Genomic DNA, 19,007 nt, shown 5'->3' on the forward strand with positions numbered 1-19,007 from the left:
TCAATGATTGTGCAGCCTGGACAGTCTTTGACCGTCACCTGCCGAGTCTCTGGTTATTCTTTGACTGATAGCAGCTATGCAACAAGCTGGATCAGACAGCGTGAAGGAAAACAAATGGACTGGATTTTGACCATGTGGTCTGGTGGGAGCACTACCAACAATGATGCTTTAAAGAACAAGTTCAGCATCAGCAGAGACACTTCTGCTCAAACAGTGACAATAACAGGACAGAATCTGCAGCCTGAGGACACAGCTGTTTATTACTGTGCACGTTACCTCACAGTGATACAAACCACTGACAGACCTGCACAAATACTCAGCAACCAGCAACACACCACATTAGGTGTTTTGTAAATATGATTATTAGTGATACCATAACATAGAATGTTTGTTTAGTATATAAACATATTTAACTAACGTTAGTTCAAACTATGAACTGACCTGAACAAATAAACCTCTTCCTAGTGACCCACACTATAAATCTCAGCCAATGTGTTGGCTTTTACAGAAAGACAAACAGAGACAACAAGGTCCCACCTCGTAACGTCACTCAGAAAACAAAACAAAAAATAAATAAATACATAAACAATATAAAATAAAATGAAATAAAAATAATTAACAATAAGAACTGTGCCACATTTAAATATGCTGCTATGCCTCTTTCTGCACTGTCCTCTGCACATTCCTCCGACCCTTCATTGGCACTTTTTTTATCATTCATTTAGCAAAAGGAGCAATAAAGTACTACGAAAACACTTCACTACACATAAAACTTTATTATTGTCAATGTATCACAAATTAATTTTTTTATTCTGCAGAGAAATATCCTCCGTCAGTTTTATATGGATCACTATCACTGCTGCAGATGTTTAAGGTTGAGCTTGTTTCAAGCACTTTATATTGTCTGTAATCTGGAGTTATGCACCATAGTCTATAAAATCATAGCTTTGTAGTATCTGACCTGTGATTACCACAGCAGCTTGATCTAAAACAAAGTATTTTCAGTATATTAATAAAATATCGCAACTGATTAAAAAGTTTCTAAATGAGTTATTAAATATTTTGTGTTTTGTTTTGTCATGTAATTTGGCTGAGGTGGATACTGAGAGAAAACTCACATGATAAATGATAGAGCCTGTAGGGTAGAACATGCTTTATTCAAACATTCATTTCTAAGCCAAAATGTGTCTCATTAGTAGACGGCCTGCTCTACCTTTTGAAATTCTTCTGGGCAAGGAGATTAAAAACTCACCTATTATTAAAACATAACTGACATGTTGTATAAATTTTCCCAGTGACGTGGAGTAATCAGAGGAGCTTAATTGTGATAAGATGCTGGCTGCTAGAATTACAGTAATTAGAAAAGACCAAGACCAAGAATTAATTCATCAGTTATCTACACAGAGGTTTCATTGCTGCTCAATGTGGGGTTTTTTTAATTCTTTTTTTTTTTTTTTTGCTTTAGTACAGTGTAAAAATCACCGTGTAAACTTCAACAAGGAAGATATTTTTCCCCTTATTTTAAAATATTTTTTATGCTAACTGCTGTTAATACACTTGCTAGTCCAATATCTCAATTTTTAGGAAAACTCTGACACTCATTACAACACCTAACAATTGCATATTAAGTGCCTTTTTGATTTTTCTATTTGCTGTTTTTTTTTCATGTACCTGACAGAAATGAGTACATTATGAAAACAGTTATTCAGCATATGCATTGCAAACACAATGTACACACTCATTTCAGCTCAGTCGTGCAGTGAGGAGGAGTCAATGCAAAACTGAGGTGTCTTTCACTTCTACTTATCTGCCTGTAGAGACGATGACAGATCAGTGGACTCACAGTTTGAATGATGGACTGCAGGACAGGGTTGCTGCTTTTAACTCTCTGCTGGGCAGGTCAAGACTTTTTTTGTGTTAATACAGTCAGAGCTTTTGAACTAATAGCCTGTATTAAAAGATTATTTTCTTTTGGATTTTACAGGTGTTGATGGTCAGACTCTGACTGAGTCTGAATCAGTGATTAAAAGGCCTGGAGAATCCCACAGACTGACCTGTACAGCCTCTGGATTCACATTCAGTAGCTACTGGATGACCTGGGTCAGACAGGCTCCTGGAAAAGGACTGGAGTGGATTGCAAGCATTTATGACAGTAGCAGCATCTACTATTCTCAGTCATTTCGAGGCCGGTTCACCATCTCCAGAGACAACAGCAAACAGCAGCTGTATCTGCAGATGAACAGTCTGAAGACTGAAGACTCTGCTGTTTATTATTGTGCTCGAGGCCCACAGTGACTGGAACTAGTTGAATAGCTGTACAAAATAGTCCCAAGTGCATGTTAACTGTCCACCATAAAATATATCAAGAAAACATCTAAGACTGGAGGAGCGGGCATTTATGAAATCTTCCTTACACACTTCACAATCACTTCAGATTTTAGCTGGAGAAAAAATTCATAAGGATTGTGACATTTTTAAAAATGCAATGCCCTGTATGTGATTTTGTATACTCCAATATAGAATCAAAGTATCATAAATTGGTGTTTTGGGGTTTTTTGTTTTTTGTATTTTGTTGTTTGATTTTTTTTTCTTTTCTACAATAGGATATTTTTTTGCACTACAATAAAACCACATTTTATAAATATCTTAACATACATGTGGTGTACAACACCCAGCATTTATTTAGAGAAGTTTGAAAAGAGTTAAAAGTGAATCTGACACAACAGACTAAATACAGAAGATTGGAGAAACGCTTGATTATTAGTTTTAATCATTTCTTAATCTTAATCCTAAGATTATTATTATTGACTATTATTGACTCAGTAAAGCTCACTGATTCTCTGTGCTGTTTTGTAATCCTGTGTTGTTTTTTTCTACTAAACCGATGTTTTGCCAAAAAGTGATCCTCTGCCAAAAATTGATTCTCAGTATTTACAAAAAAGTGATTGCTGTATTTAAACTGCTGTTAAACTGCTGTAAAGTACTTGTTTGCCTATAATATGTGAAATATATGTCAAATGCATCTGTCATATATGATATCAAGTCTTCTTAAGCCACAAAAAATATTCCTGACACAAGGTAGTAGCTGCGATTTTTTACCATGGCAAAGTGACTTTCAAATCTCCTGTATTTATCCAGTTAAAAAGACTCATTGTCATTAAAACTTTCTAATCTGTCCAGGGGGACAGCAAAAATTGCAATAAATATAACAACAAATCTATAAAGATATTTTAAGTGGCCAAAAAGGACTGGATTGGATGTAATGTAGGTACAATAACACAGAGTCATTGAGATAATTGAAAAACAGGCAATTTTTATATTTTATACGTAACCCCTTTGTAAATCCTGCTCACTAAAGTGCATTTACGAATATAAATAAAGACATTACACATAAAAAAACCCACACGGAAACACTGAAAATCAGCTTTTGGCAGACAATCTCTTTTTGGAAACACCGGCATCCTGGCTTGTTCCCCATCTCCCCTCCGTTGCTGCTTCCTACTTCCTGCACTGCTCCTTACCTGCAGGGATGTTTAGTTCTCCTCACCTGTTAACTGAGAAAGCTGAAATCACCTGCCTGCCCTCGAAATCTCCACTTTGTTCGCCTCAGCTCCGAAAGTTTCACCTCCTTCTCCGATGATCCACTGACTCAAACGGAAGTGCAAAGACAAGTCCCAATTAAGTTGTGCCATACTGATCAAAAACTAGCTTCAACAGGTTTCGGAAGATTAAGTTTCCAGTTAATAATTACAAACCAGTACCGAAAAATGACAATAAAACTATTATGTAAGTGTAAACATTTTTTACCATAGCGTATAGTGCTAAATTAACTGTTGAATTTGTTTCTACACTGGCAAAGAAATACATTTACAGTATTATGCAAAAGTCCAGGGAGTCAGACTTTCTTGTATTTTTTAAAGTGCTCTTGAGCAATAGTTCTCCAGTCTTTCTTAAGGTGGTTCTTTGTACCTAACCATTTCCAGATGATTTTCTTTCTTTATTTTGGTTCAGCCAATTATCATTTACCACTTATCAAAAGCATCCTCCCACAAGGGAGCCAGTTTTGTGTCCACAGATAAACAGACTATCAACAATTAGTAACTGGTTTATATACAGTTTGTACTGTATGTAGTATATGCTGTTAAGTGGCAGGAGGATTAACATTATTTACAGATTGTGAACACCAAACAACCTCTAGTAAGAAGATGACACAACACAGAAGGGCTAACTCGGCAGGCCAGCCTATTTACACCTACAGGTCACTCTTGCAGTGATGAGGATGCACACATCCTGGACAAGAAGGAACACTGGTTTGAGCGGGGAGTCAGGGAGGCCATTTATGTAAAAACATGGAAGACCATCTATGCAATCACATCTTACAATGCTGTGATTCAAGCCACTCCCCAACTCTTTGTGATCAGTGTTAATGACAATTTGTTAATAAACTTGGAATTAACCTCTCAGCCCATTTTTGATAAGTGGTGCTAGTTTCGGTCATTGTGCAAATGCACTGTTTACAAGGTTGGGAAAACCTGCACTCAGCTGAGACTAAAGAAGTCACTTGGACGAGTTCCCCCCATTGAAAACACAACATCCAGATTAACATAATTAACTTTTTAGGGTTTTAGGCACTTTGTTACTACCAGTCTGTTGCATAAACACATTATTTGTGCAATTTCATTAGTTAAATCTTTGAAAAATGCAAAAAAATAATAGCTTGACAGGTATGAACTAGTATTTTTGCACCATTTTTCCTAAACAGCTATTAGCTGTTCACACTTAAAATTCTATAAATTTTGTAAATGTGGGAATAAAACATATGTTATTTTATGGAATTTGAATTCACGTGAATGTGAGTAAAAGCTTTTTAATGATTAATCACTTCTCCTACTTCTGTTCTCCTACTTTGTAGGTGGAGTCAATGCAAATGTTTAGATGTCTTCACCTCTACTTATCTGCCTGCTGAAAAAGAACAGACAGAGTTAAACAAGATGGACTGTAGGACAGTATTGCTACTTTTGACTGTCTGCTGTGCAGGTAGAACTCAAAAACTAATTACATGTTCTCATGATATTTTAGCTTAAAAATAAATTATTTTTTATTGTCCTGTTTATTTCTGTTGACAGGTGTTGATGGTCAGACTCTGACAGAATCTGAACCTGCAGTTAAAAGACCAGGAGATTCCCACACACTGACCTGTACAACATCTGGATTCACATTCAGCAGCTATGATATGAACTGGATCCGACAGGCTCCTGGAAAAGGACTGGAGTGGATTGCTCACATCTGGGGCAGTGGTAGCACTACTTACTACTCTCAGTCAGTTCAAGGCCGTTTTACAATCTCCAGAGACAACAACAGACAGCAGCTGTATCTGCAGATGAACAGACTGAAGACTGAAGATTCTGCTGTTTATTATTGTGCTCGAGAACCACAGTGACTGAAGTTCGTTGAGCAGCTGTACAAAATCCAGTACTATCTCCTGATTACTACAGGTTTCTTGCATGATCATTGTCCTTATTTTGAGTCGTTCATATGGTTCAGTTTAACTTTTTATTTGTACTACTTGTTATATGTAGGCCGTGTGCTGGCAAGAGAGGACCCAAAGTGCAGACTCATGGAGGTGGAAGGTAAACTCAGACTTACATTTATTGTAAAACACAACAAAAAACAAAACAGAAAACTACAAAAACTAAACAGGCTGACAGGCAGAACACACAGCATGATAAGACAGTAGATCGCGACACTGACAAAGGAAAACACAGGGCTTAAATACACAGAGGGAGCAATCAGGGAATGAGAGACAGAAGGGAAACACAGCTGGGGCAAATCAGGGCTAACAACACAGGGGAAGCAAAACCTGATACAATAACCTGAGACACAGACTTCCAAGTAAAACAGGAAACATAACACAGAGATGAAGACTTGACAAGGCGATATAGCAGACAGCGGAGACAGAGCAACTAAGGAGCACAGACAGAAACCAGAAAGCAGAACTCTAACAAAGAAACGAAAAGACTAGAAAAAGATAAATAACATCAAAATCAAAGTTCAATAATAATGTAACTCAAAACTCTGGGTCAACAACACAGGTCTCCTAACACTACTACTACCACTACTACTACTAGTACTATCATTATTATTATTATTATTATTATTACACGTGTTTCATAATGTTTAATGATGCATGCTTTACATACCTTTGCAAAAAAACATCACATCATACTCTGCAGTCACACATCAGGTTTACCAAAAACCATGTTTTCTGTATCTTTGTTACTACTCTTGGCAGCTGAACGTGAGTCCATTTACATGTTTCATAGTCAACAGTTTTTCTTTAGCTAAATGACTATAATCACCTTTCTGTGTCTAGTTTTTGGACAGGTTGTAGGAAAAGAATTGGGGTGGATTAATATGAATACAGACATTAAAGAGTCTCTAAAGAACAACAGGTCCAGTGTTGAATTAGACTATTCCAGCAGCACAGTGATTTTAAAGGGTCAGAATTTGCCTGAATATATAGGCGTGTATTACAGTGCCAGAGAGCCAGGCACAATAATACAAACAATCACCTGAACCCTGCAGTGTTTTACTCCATTTTTTGTGTGCACACAATGAATATTATTAAAACTCATAACATATTACTTGGCAGCTTAACGTGCATCTCTTTTTGCAATGTTTTCCATACAGCATAAGTTTTGCCACTTTGGAAAAAATAATTGCATAAACAAGCATTGCTTGTTTGCCAAGCTTTTCTTGGCCTTTGTGCATTCTTTATACTGTAGTTTGTGGTGTTTTTCAACGTGAGCAAATTAATTGTGTCAATTTAAAGTGCAGATTCACAATCCATGACCACAGTTTCACAGCCTGACCTGCACACCCTCTGGATCATCAATCAGCAGCTCCCCAATAGTCTGGATTGTGAGTTTAACAGTGCTCAGAATTATTACCGCTATAATTCTCAGTCAACCAATAGAGACATAGAGAACATACACATATGTCATCAGTCTATTATTAGTCCCTAAATTTTCAAATTCAATTTTGTGCAAATGCACAGTTGTTTTATTCAAATGACGATCAGGCACTTCCTCATAACTGTGAAGTTTGTGGCTGCTTCAGTGAGAGGACAGAAGAGCTCACATCGGTTAAACTTTAGGAACAACCATGTTCTCTGTGGTCCTGATACTGCTGCTGGCTAATGTGTCCTGTGAGAAGTTTTGATGAATTTAAACAAAAAAAAATAGAAATGCTAAATAATTAAATGAATAATTTAGGTCATATTGATTTCTGCTTCCACAGGTTTGTTCTGTATTGATCACATCCAGCCAGACTCACTGGTTGTGCAACCTGGACAGTCTTTGACCATCACCTGTCAGATCTCTGGTTATTGTAGTGGCTATGCAACAGGTTGGATCAGACAGTGTGAAGGGAAGGCACTGGAATGGATTTTCCACATATGGTATGATGGGAGCACTGTCAAAAATGATGCTTTTAAGAACAAGTTCAGCATCAGTAGAGACAATTCTGCTGGTACAGTGACAATAACAGGACAGAATCTGCAGCCTGAAGACACATACTATTTAATGATAGTGAAAAGAAATTAGAAAAGTCTCTGCTTGACTCAGACAGTCCTTACAAACCACTGACAAACCTGCACAAATACTCAGCAAGCAGAGACACACAACTACACACAATGGAAACATAATAAAATAGAAATACTGTAACTGTGTATTATTAAAGATTTTCCCAGTCAGTGTTCATCTAAGAAGGTTTCTGCTTGGGTTCACTTGTAAATGTTCATTCTGATTTAAATAGTCTTTCTCCAGAGACAGTGAATGGCATGTGTCAAATGTGGTTTTACTTAGAAGGCCACAGAAACTCTGGACTGTGACGAAAAAAGTTTATTTTCAAGGCCACCTCTTCCAGATTTAGTATTTTGTCAAGCAGTATTTCCCTAAACACTAAAACACTTTGGTAAATCGTTCCTGGTTACTGACAGTAGTAAAAGCAGATGGTGCTCTCACTAATTGCTAAGTCATTTCGAGGCAGGTTTATAGACGTGTCGTCTAAAGACACGACACCAGATAGCAACTGTTTTTTACAGACAATAAGACTGTTTGAATGCTGTGTTCAAAACTCACAATGGATTTGTTAGGAAATTTTACAAAATGCAGTAATCACTTTAAATAACACAATCCTAAACTAATAATTGCATGGTAATGTTTTATTGCTGTATGAAGCTCCACTAACCCCTCTTCAGCCCCAAGGGGGTTTCTGAGCTTCCTGCTCGAAAATGCAATGCCTAAATTAAATTGATTATTTCCCTGCAATTACAAACTCTGTCCTTACAATCTTGGTATCAAAATGAAGCTAACACTTGGGACATTTAATCAGAGGTGTAAATATTAAAGCAGATATTACTGTGTCAAAGTTACTGAGACTGGAACACAGAAAAAGGAAGTGGATTTTATTCTCGCCTAATTTTTTTCTTCTTTTGCGGCTAATTCGGTGAATTTTGGTCCGATCGTGGTCAAACTTTGTGTGTTTACGCAGTGATAGCCCTGGAAGCTAGCCAGCCTATTTATAACCGGTTACATGAAGTCTGAAGACTGTCTGGTTCTCGTTTGCGTGTTTAGCGGACTTCTGCGCATTACGTAACTGCTCGTTTAATCGCGGCTTGTTTTCGGTGTGTTTGGTGGTTGTAGAAATGGTTTATATGACATTTTAGCTGAGATTCTGAGGTTTCTGTGGATACCACACATGTCTGGAGTTATATTTCTCAACCGGCGTTATAACCGATTAAACGTGATCTCCTCCCTTTTGCCCCCGGTACCGGGGGCGTGGGGCTTAAGAGGTTAAATTTCCACATGAAATATTAAAAAATTCAAAACTATAAAGGCACAATGAACATATTTTGTCCCTAAAGATTTTATAATATCATGTATTTCTGTCCCCATTAAAAGTAAAAGTAAATATAGAGAATTTAAGAAGAGATTACATTAGAGCTTTCAAACTAAAAGCTGGCATTTAGAGATTACTTTCTTTTTGTTTTTGTTCTGATCATCAGAGGTGATTTGATTGGTTTCGATTTAGTCAGATTTCAGCAAAACTGTCAGAACAATGGAGGAGCTGACATTTATTAAATCTTCCTTATTTAGACACCTTTTCATTGATTTTTTAAAAAACATAACAAACAAACAAAAAATCAAGTAAGAGTAATCATGAATTTTCTGGTGGATTTTTTTTGTATTAACATTTTGTTACAAAAATGTATCATAAGTCATTTCTTGGTCTATATTCATAATAAAATAATATATTTAGAGGCAATGGAAAAAAAAATCATACTCATTTCAGTTTCCATGAAAATAAACTACATTCTATTTGAAATAGCTTTAAAATTGAAAAACAAAATGGTTTATTATGCTAATCATCTACATGGTCACACTACAATAAACCCAGCCTATGTCATTAAAATAAAAAAAACACTTTGCAATACAGTTTTGTCAAAAGAAAATATAATATTATATGTAAATATAATTTATTTAAAAATATGCAAATGAAAAAGTGGTCAAAAAGGGATTGGTGATTCTGTTTCACTAAGAGGACAAATGAGCTCACACCATTTCAGCTTCAGCATCAATCATGTTCGCTCTGATACTGCTGCTGGCTGCTGGATCATGTGAGGAACTTTTGGTGGATTTAATCTAATAAACACATTAGAAACACTGAATAGTCAGATAAATGATGGTGATAATGTTGATTTCTGTTTCCACAGGTGTGTACAGTATTGATCTCATCCAACCAGATTCAAGGGTTATGCAGCCTGGACAGTCTTTGACCATCACCTGTCAGGTCTTATTCTTTGAGTGATATCAGCTATGCAACATGTTGGGTCAGACAGAGGAAAGGACAGCAAATAGACTGGATTAACTGCATGTATTATGATGGGAGCACTCTCAACAATGATGCTTTAAAGAACAAGTTCAGTGTCAGCAGAGACACTTCTGCTCAAACAGTGACAATAACAGGACAGAATCTGCAGCCTGAGGACACAGCTGTTTATTACTGTGCACGGTCCCACACAGTGATACAAACCACTGACAGACCTGCACAAATACTCAACAACTTATGTGAAGTTGACAAAATCATTTAGCTGTTTTCCTCTTGTTCATATAAAAATAACATTTTACATCAACATATAAGTACATGTGTTATTTATTTGTTTAACTTCAGGCTTACAGATATATTCAACTTATATTGAATAAATGACCATATCAACCATGTTCTCATCCAGGGCATCAAACCATTCTGTCAAAACAATTGAAATGACTTTCACTCTTCCACCTACACCCGAGCAAATACATTTACATGATTTCTCTCTCCTGCAGCTGTTTGTGTGTCGGGGAGCCTGTGCCTTCACCAGGGAAGTCTCAAATGTCCCAGGAATGGGTGGACCAAAGACCAGCTTTCCAGAGTCATTATTTTGTTTTAGGAGTTTTTTTTTTTCATTTTGTTAGACATGGCACAGTTGAAAGTAAAAGAAGACCACTCTAATTTGTCATGTGTTATCATATTTTGATATATTTGATTACTTTTTATTGGTTATATTATATCGGGTAAAAATCACCCGGCACTAGTGATTGTGTTACTATTTATAGTGATAGTGTTCTAGGGTTAATAGATATGAATTCTTGTAGAAAGAGCACAACAAACAACACCTGCAAACAGTAACACTGTGCACAATTTCACCATCATTACATCTTGGGTGGTGTCTGATTAGTGTAAGTGTAGCTGCAGTTTAATCTGCTGATCAATTGTATTTAAACTGCAGCCATGGATGAAAAGCCTCAGATATGTACAAGCATCAAAGAGATGTCAACGTATCTATGTTAGCAAAGACCAAAACTACAGCTTACGTAATGAAATGCAAATGCAGAGTCCCTTTATTCAAACAGACATCAGGAACTTCCTCATATTTGAAGTCAAGTGTGTGACCGCATCAGTGAGAGGAAAGAAGAGCTCAGAGCAGTTCAGCATCAAGATCAACCATCTCTGCATCTCTGATGTTGCTGCTAACAGCTGGATCCTGTGAGAAACTTTGTTTGATTGAATTGGATTCACTCAAAAAATAATACAGTCAAATTGCTGAATAATCAGATGAGTGAAGACTGTAATGTTGATTTCTGTTTCCACAGGTGTGTACAGTATTGATCTCATCCGGCCAGAATCAAGGGCTGTACAGCCTGGACAGTCTTTGACCATCACCTGTCAGGTCTCTGGTTATTCTATAACTAGCTATCCAACAGCTTGGATCAGACAGCGTGAAGGAAAACAACTGGAGTGGATTCTCATCATATGGAGTGGTGGGAGCACTGACGAAAATGATGCTTTAAAGAACAAGTTCAGTGTCAGCAGAGACACTTCTGCTCAAACGGTGACAATAACAGGACAGAATCTTCAGCCTGAGGACACAGCTGTTTATTACTGTGCACGTTACCTCACAGTGATACAAACCACTGACAGACCTGTGCAAATACTCAGCAATAAACAACAGACAACCGCACACATGTTGTAAAGGGAATATGAATAATGTCTAGAGTTTGTTCATGGTGAAAATACAGAAAACCTTCCAAAACATTGGAAACAAACATAGAAAAACAGAAAGTTTTTAAGACCAGTTTACCATTTCCAAAAACAACAGTAAGTGGATCTAAATTAAAAAAGTAATGCAAATACTGCTTTTTATCAACAGAAATACCCAAATAACAAACTGAATCACATACCAGGCTTTACAGGGAGTGCATGTGGAAGAATTTCTCTTCTACAGATAGGAAAATGTTTTACCAAATTCCTTTACAGGCACTCATTGTTAAGGCTAAAATGTGAGTCAGTTTCTGAACAATAAACCTGATTATTTGTAGCTTGAAGTCAACAGAGGAGGAGCTCTCAGACCACTATAGATTGTGAAGAACAGTTTATCTTTGCAGTAATGAGGAACGAAGTCTCACACAGTTTCAGAAGTAAAGTTTTTAAACGTTTCTATCAGACAGAAATTTTCTTTCTCTGCCTTCTTCAGTACCAGTGTTAATTTCAACATGCATATAGAGGACAAAAGCACTGTTTAATATTGAGATATTTCCCCACCAACACATACTGGCATTACTTTTTTTATTCTTAACTTATTTACAGTTCTGCACACCAAAATTACATTTGCTATATGTTGAACTTAATGCACCTCTTATTTCAGCATCATAAACTCAGGTATACTGTCAATTGGCTTTTTCAGATTAGCAGTGCATCCAAAAGTTTGTGTTTTCATCATTCAAGTGGTCTATATTACTTTCTCAAGGCACTTTTCTTTATTTAGTTTTGTTTATTTTCCTTTAAGTAAAAAAGAAAACAAGTTAAACACAAGCTTTACTCACTGCTTTGAAATCTTTTTTGCTTGAGACATCATGCAACGTGTGATGCTACTTGCTGTTGAATGTTTTAGCCATTTACATGATGGAAGAATTTTATATTTATGCAATTATGAATAAAGAACATCGCATTAAAAAAGGATTAGACTTTTAGTTTTCTAATCTTTTTTAAAAAGTCTAACGATGTCCAGGCAATGTTTAAGAAGCACCTGAAACTGCCATGTTTGCTTTGATAGAAGAAACAAGACCCTTTATTTCAGGTGTCTACACAGTCTGTTTACTTTTGTACCTATTTTTATGGAAACCAATACTTGGACGTTCGCAGTCTAGTGTGTCTCTGGCAATTCTTGTGACTTGTTCATATTCCCTGAGCTATATCCTGCATTCTTGTTTGACCTAATGTCATCATGAAGGTGATCATGTAAGCAGCACACTTAATACTGTGGTAGCATAATTAATTTGTTTGTCTTATGCGGGAATCATTTGGGGCTCACTCCTCTGATGGTGAAGGAGAGAAAGAATGATGCAGAAATGCTGACAGTTTGAATTAGTTTCTCCACATCTTTCTAGAAATCCATGCTGTTAAATTCTTGAAGAAAAAAGCATCGCAAATAGCTGTAAATAGAATCACTTTACATCTAATGCAGGATTTAAAGACTATTATAGAGAGATCTGCAAGAACATCAGTGCTTTTTTTTTTAGAATTGATGAAAGTGAAAATAAGAAGCCAAGTTAAAAAAGAAAAATGACACTTTTTACACAAGAGAAAATGTCTCACATAAAAAAATAACTAAAAAATACAGAACATACACATATTTCCAATTTTTAACCAGTCACTAAATCTTCACATTGAATTTTTCAAATGTAAATGCAAAGCCCCTTTATTTAAATGACCACCATGAACTTCCTCATAATTAAGCCTGTGACTGCTCCAGTGAGACTGAAGAGTCCAGCTTCATCTTCAACCATGTTCTCAGTGGCTCTGATCCTGCTGCTGGCTGCTGCATCCTGTGAGAAGATTTCTTGAATTCACAACATTAAATACAATAGAAATGCTAAATACTTCAATGAATAATGGTTTGAATGCTGATTTCTGTCTCCACAGGTGTGTACGGTGTTGATCTCATTCAGCCAGATTCAATGATTGTGCAGCCTGGACAGTCTTTGACCATCACCTGTCGAGTCTCTGGTTATTCTTTAACTTCTAGCAGCTATGCAACAAGCTGGATCAGACAGCGGGATGGAAAACAAATGGACTGGATTTTTACCATGTGGTATGATGGGAGCACAAGCAAAAATGATGCTTTAAAGAACAAGTTCAGCATGAGCAGAGACACTTCTGCTCAAACAGTGACAATAACAGGACAGAATCTGCAGCCTGAGGACACAGCTGTTTATTACTGTGCACGTGACCGCACAGTGATACAAACCACTGACAGACCTGCTCAAATACTCAACAGGCAGTAACACACAACAATACAATGTTCTGTAAATATGGATATTAACAGTGAACCTCTTCCTACCGAACCACACATAAATCTATAAATGTAACCAATAGTGTGTGGTAGCATTTTCAATAAAGGCAAGGATAGTCAACAAGCTCCCACCTCACAATACCATTCAAAAACGAAACACAAAATAAATAAATAAATAGAATAAAAATAAAAATAACTAATAAGATGAACTGGGTCACAGTAAAACAGATTGCTCTGTCTCTTTCTGCACATTCCTCCTGGTTGTAGAATCATTGTAACAACTGCAAGTGGTGGATGATTTCCTTTTTTTAATCATTCATTTAGCAGAAAGAACAATAAAATACTATGAAAACATGTCACTACTAGTTTTTATTCTAGAGAGAAACATCCTTCATCAGTCTTATATGGACCACTGTTACTGCCGCAGACGTTTATGAGGCAGAGAGAGGACCCAGGCACAGACAACACAGGAAAATCGAAACTGGTTTAACAAAAGGCGAGCTGCTTATTATAGGCAGAACTTTGAAGTACAAATTAAGGAAAACCAAAATGCAATAACTAACCTAAACTGGGAAAACACTAAAGAACATAGCACCTGAGAGACACAAGGAGTGAAGAACAGGCAACCTAACAGGGGATGAGGGGGAAACTCACACAATATATATACACAAAAGGGTGATTAGGGAGAGTGGTGACACATGGAAGCACAGGTGGGATAAATCAGGCATAACAATACCGGGGAAGCAAAACTGAACATGGACACACAAGAGCTATGTCCCAATTCAGGGGCTGCATTTGAAGGCCGGATACGTCACAGCCAGGCGACGAAGGCTGTCCCAATTCTTAGGCTGCTCCAAATGCGGCTGAAAAATGCATCCTTCATTTCCCCGGATTTAAAGGATGGGTCAGGTGTGTCCTCGTGGCCCAACCTATCCCAGAATTCATAGCGCAGCCCAGCCAATTCCAGTTTCCAACAATGGTGGCAGCTACTTAGTTTTAATATTACTCTTATTATTCTTTCTGGGTCACAAAATAAACTTTTAACATATTTTCAGGGAAGAATGTAGCTGTAAACTTCAAATATCTGCTCAGTTTATCAAGACTTCACATGTTTGCAAAGGTGCTCCGACGTTTTCGGAGACGTCTGTTATGCACCAGCTCGATAGCTGACTGAGTGGTCAAGGCTCACTAGAACCAGCGAGAAAACCGGACAGCTGGTGACGCAAATCTGAAGGCTAGACCGTCCCATTTCACAACCTTGCACTTCCGGCCTTCTTGGTCTTCGAAGGACCCGGCCCACGTAGACTCTGAAGGCTGGATCCTCCAAAGGATGCAGCCTCTAAATTGGGACATAGCTCAGGAGGACAATAGATTGTCAGAATAAAACAGGACATAAAAGAAATACACACTAAGACACACACTGACCAAACACAGGGAACAGACGAGGAACACTGAGGGAAGATTACATGAACACAAAGAGTAAAAGAACAAGACTCCTTTCTTTTTGATTTTACAGGTGTTGATGGTCAGACTCTGATGGAGTCTGAATCAGTGATTAAAAGGCCTGGAGAATCACACAGTTTCACATACCTTATTTACCTTATTTATAAAAACAGCTGCAGTTTTTTTTAATGAACTATAAACTTTGTAAATGTGTTTTTGAGAAGAAACCTGTAAAAACTTTAAAGTTTTGGTAACATGAGATCAATTGAATAAGTAAAGGTCATTGTTGTGATTTGCCAGTCCTCTCCTACTTTTAGGAAATGCAAATATGTCAGTGTCTTCACCTCTACTTATCTGGCAGCTTACAGAGTCTGACACAACAGTGGGCCGACACAGTTAAACAAGATGGACTATTGGACAGCACTGCTACTTTTAACTGTCTGTTGGGCAGGTGGCACTCTTTCTCTGTTTTTATGTTTTTATTTATTTATTTATATTCATGAATATACTTTATGTTTATTTTTTAATATGTTCCTGTTTGTGACTGTTGCCAGGTGCTGATTGTCAGACTCTGACAGAATCTGAACCAGCAGTTAAAAGACCAGGAGAATCTCACAGACTGACCTGTACAACATCTGGATTTAACTTTGGAAGCTACAGCATGCACTGGGTCAGACAGGCTCCTGGAAAAGGACTGGAGTGGATGGCCTATATCAGATATGACAGTGCTTACATCTACTATTCTCAGTCAGTCCAAGGCCGGTTTACCATCTCCAGAGACAACAGCAAACAGCAGGTGTATCTGCAGATGAACAGTCTGAAGACTGAAGACTCTGCTGTTTATTATTGTGTTCGATACCCACAGTGAATTAAGTTGTTGGAGCCCCTGTACAATATCCTACACTCCTCATTATGCTTAATTTATCATGCATCTTTCAGGCATGCTCTCCATTCTTGTCTCCACTAAATAAAATAGAAATGCTAAATACTTAACCTTCCTCTCGTGTTAGGGTCGGCACCAACCCATTTTAAATTTCAAATGCATAAAAAAATCACATACATTTGTTTATTGTATCAAGGCTTTTTGACTTTGTCAAAAATCTATATTTCTACAAAATAAAACAAAAAAAAAATCTTTTCACTAAATTATAAAATGCGCTAGTTCAAATTATGACCTTTGTGTTGTTAGGGTCGGTTTCGACCCAGGTATAATATTATGAGTATAATGCAATAATTAAAGCCAAAACTGAAATCATAAGTGCACTGTCAGCTAAAACACTGACAGCAAGCTCCTCTCCTAAACATATGAGCTTTAGGGGATTCTTATTTTGTGTGTTTTTGCAGTATACCTGCACAAAAACAAAACAAAACAAAGACAGGCATGTCAAGACATGTGAGGTGAATTCAGTCATTTGAGTGGCCATTTGACTTCCAGAGTGCACATTTACAATTTGCAGCACACAAAAATGAGAAGAAGATTTACAGTGAGCCAAGTTCTGGATCATATTTTTGATGAAAATGAAGGCGAGGACACAGAGCAGCACAGCGATTCAGATGGAAACAAACATTGGAAACAAACATAGAAAAACAGAAAGTTTTTAAGACCAGTTTACCATTTTCACAAGTGGATCTAAATTAAAAAGTAATGCAAATACTGCTTTTATCAACAGAAATAACCAAATAACAAACTGAATCACATACCAGGCTTTACAGGGAGTGCATGTGGAAGAATTTGTCTTCTACAGATAGGAAAATGTTTTACCAAATTCCTTTACAGGCACTCATTGTTAAGGCTAAAATGTGAGTCAGTTTCTGAACAATAAACCTGATTATTTGTAGCTTGAAGTCACCAGAGGAGGAGCTCTCAGACCACTATAGATTGTGAAGAACAGTTTATCTTTGCAGTAATGAGGAAGGAAGTCTAACACAGTTTCAGAAGTAAAGTTTTTAAAAGTTTCTACCAGACAGAAATTTTATTTCTCTGCCTTCTTCAGTGCCAGTGTTAATTTCAACATGCATATAGAGGACAAAAGCACTGTTTAATATTGAGATATGCTTTCCCCACCAACACATACTGGCATTACTTTTTTTATTCTTAACTTATTTAACAGTTCTGCACACCAAAATTACATTTGCTATATGTTGAACTTAATGCACCTCTTATTTCAGCATCATAAACTCAGGTATACTGTCAATTGGCTTTTTCAGATTAGCAGTGCATCCAAAAGTTTGTGTTTTCATCATTCAAGTGGTCTATATGAATAAAGAACAACGCATTAAAAAAGGATTAGACTTTTAGTTTTCTAATCTTTTTTAAAAAGTCTAACGATGTCCAGGCAATGTTTAAGAAGCACCTGAAACTGCCATGTTTGCTTTGATATAAGAAACAAGACCCTTTATTTCAGGTGTCTACACAGTCTGTTTACTTTTGTACCTATTTTTATGGAAACCAATACTTGGATGTTCGCAGTCGAGTGTGTCTCTGGCAATTCTTGTGACTTGTTCATATTCCCTGAGCTATATCCTGCATTCTTGTTTGACCTAATGTCATCATGAAGGTGATCATGTAAGCATCACACTTAATAAACCACTGTGGTAGCATAATTAATTTGTTTGTCTTATGCGGGAATCATTTGGGGCTCACTCCTCTGATGGTGAAGGAGAGAAAGAATGATGCAGAAATGCTGACAGTTTGAATTAATTTCTCCACATCTTTCTAGAAATCCATGCTGTTAAATTCTTGAAGAAAAAGCATCGCAAATAGCTGTAAATAGAATCACTTTACATCTAATGCAGGATTTAAAGACTATTATAACTTTGATAGGGAGAAGCTCAAATTGTAGCTTCAATTTACCCTGTTGATGCAAAGTAGCAACAAAGGGATCTGAGATCTGCAAGAACATCAGTGCTTTTTTTTTTAGAATTGATGAAAGTGAAAATAAGAAGCCAAGTTAAAAAAGAAAAATGACACTTTTTACACAAGAGAAAATGTATCACATAAAAAAATAACTAAAAAATACAGAACATACACATATTTCCAATTTTTAACCAGTCACTAAATCTTCACATTGAATTTTTCAAATGTAAATGCAAAGCCCCTTTATTTAAATGACCACCATGAACTTCCTCATAATTATGAAGCCTGTGACTGCTCCAGTGAGACTGAAGAGATGAGTCCAGCTTCATCATCAACCATGTTCTCAGTGGCTCTGATCCTGCTGCTGGCTGCTGCATCCTGTGAGAAGATTTCTTGAATTCACAACACTAAATACAATAGAAATGCTAAATAGTTAAATGAATAGTGTTTTAAATGCTGATTTCTGTCTCCACAGGTGTGTACGGTGTTGATCTCATTCAGCCAGATTCATTGATTGTGCAGCCTGGACAGTCTTTGACCATCACCTGTCGAGTCTCTGGTTATTCTTTAACTTCTAGCAGCTATGCAACAAACTGGATCAGACAGCGGGATGGAAAACAAATGGACTGGATTTTTACCATGGGGTATGATGGGAGCACAAGCAAAAATGATGCTTTAAAGAACAAGTTCAGCATGAGCAGAGACACTTCTGCTCAAACAGTGACAATAACAGGACAGAATCTGCAGCCTGAGGACACAGCTGTTTATTACTGTGCACGTTACCTCACAGTGATACAAACCACTGACAGACCT

General features: G+C 37.0%; 3 protein-coding genes, 2 long non-coding RNA genes and 1 gene segment (V, D, J or C); 5 read left to right on the forward strand and 1 right to left on the reverse strand.

The window, feature by feature from the left end:
* The window catches only part of LOC100709195 (uncharacterized), a 1,346,887-nt gene that overhangs the window by 690,904 nt on the left and 636,976 nt on the right, over positions 1–19,007 (forward strand). The gene's annotated exons all lie outside the window — the stretch shown is intronic.
* The window catches only part of LOC112846698 (uncharacterized), a 961,229-nt gene that overhangs the window by 524,150 nt on the left and 418,072 nt on the right, over positions 1–19,007 (reverse strand). The window lies entirely within an intron of this gene.
* The window catches only part of LOC102076453 (Ig heavy chain Mem5), a 900,359-nt gene that overhangs the window by 491,518 nt on the left and 389,834 nt on the right, over positions 1–19,007 (forward strand). The window lies entirely within an intron of this gene.
* The window catches only part of LOC106096470 (immunoglobulin mu heavy chain), a 1,110,954-nt gene that overhangs the window by 483,503 nt on the left and 608,444 nt on the right, over positions 1–19,007 (forward strand). The gene's annotated exons all lie outside the window — the stretch shown is intronic.
* LOC112846686 (immunoglobulin heavy variable 3-48-like) lies at positions 4,988–5,530 on the forward strand. The segment is given in 2 exon segments: positions 4,988–5,037; positions 5,127–5,530. Coding segments are annotated over 2 exon segments (360 nt in total).
* On the forward strand, positions 9,608–11,297 carry LOC112846700 (uncharacterized). The gene is made up of 3 exons (XR_003219818.1): positions 9,608–9,679; positions 9,776–9,852; positions 11,273–11,297. It is a non-coding gene; the product is annotated as an uncharacterized LOC112846700 (long non-coding RNA).

The sequence above is a fragment of the Oreochromis niloticus genome, linkage group LG4, assembly GCF_001858045.2.
Source record: "Oreochromis niloticus isolate F11D_XX linkage group LG4, O_niloticus_UMD_NMBU, whole genome shotgun sequence".
NCBI lineage: Eukaryota > Metazoa > Chordata > Actinopteri > Cichliformes > Cichlidae > Oreochromis > Oreochromis niloticus.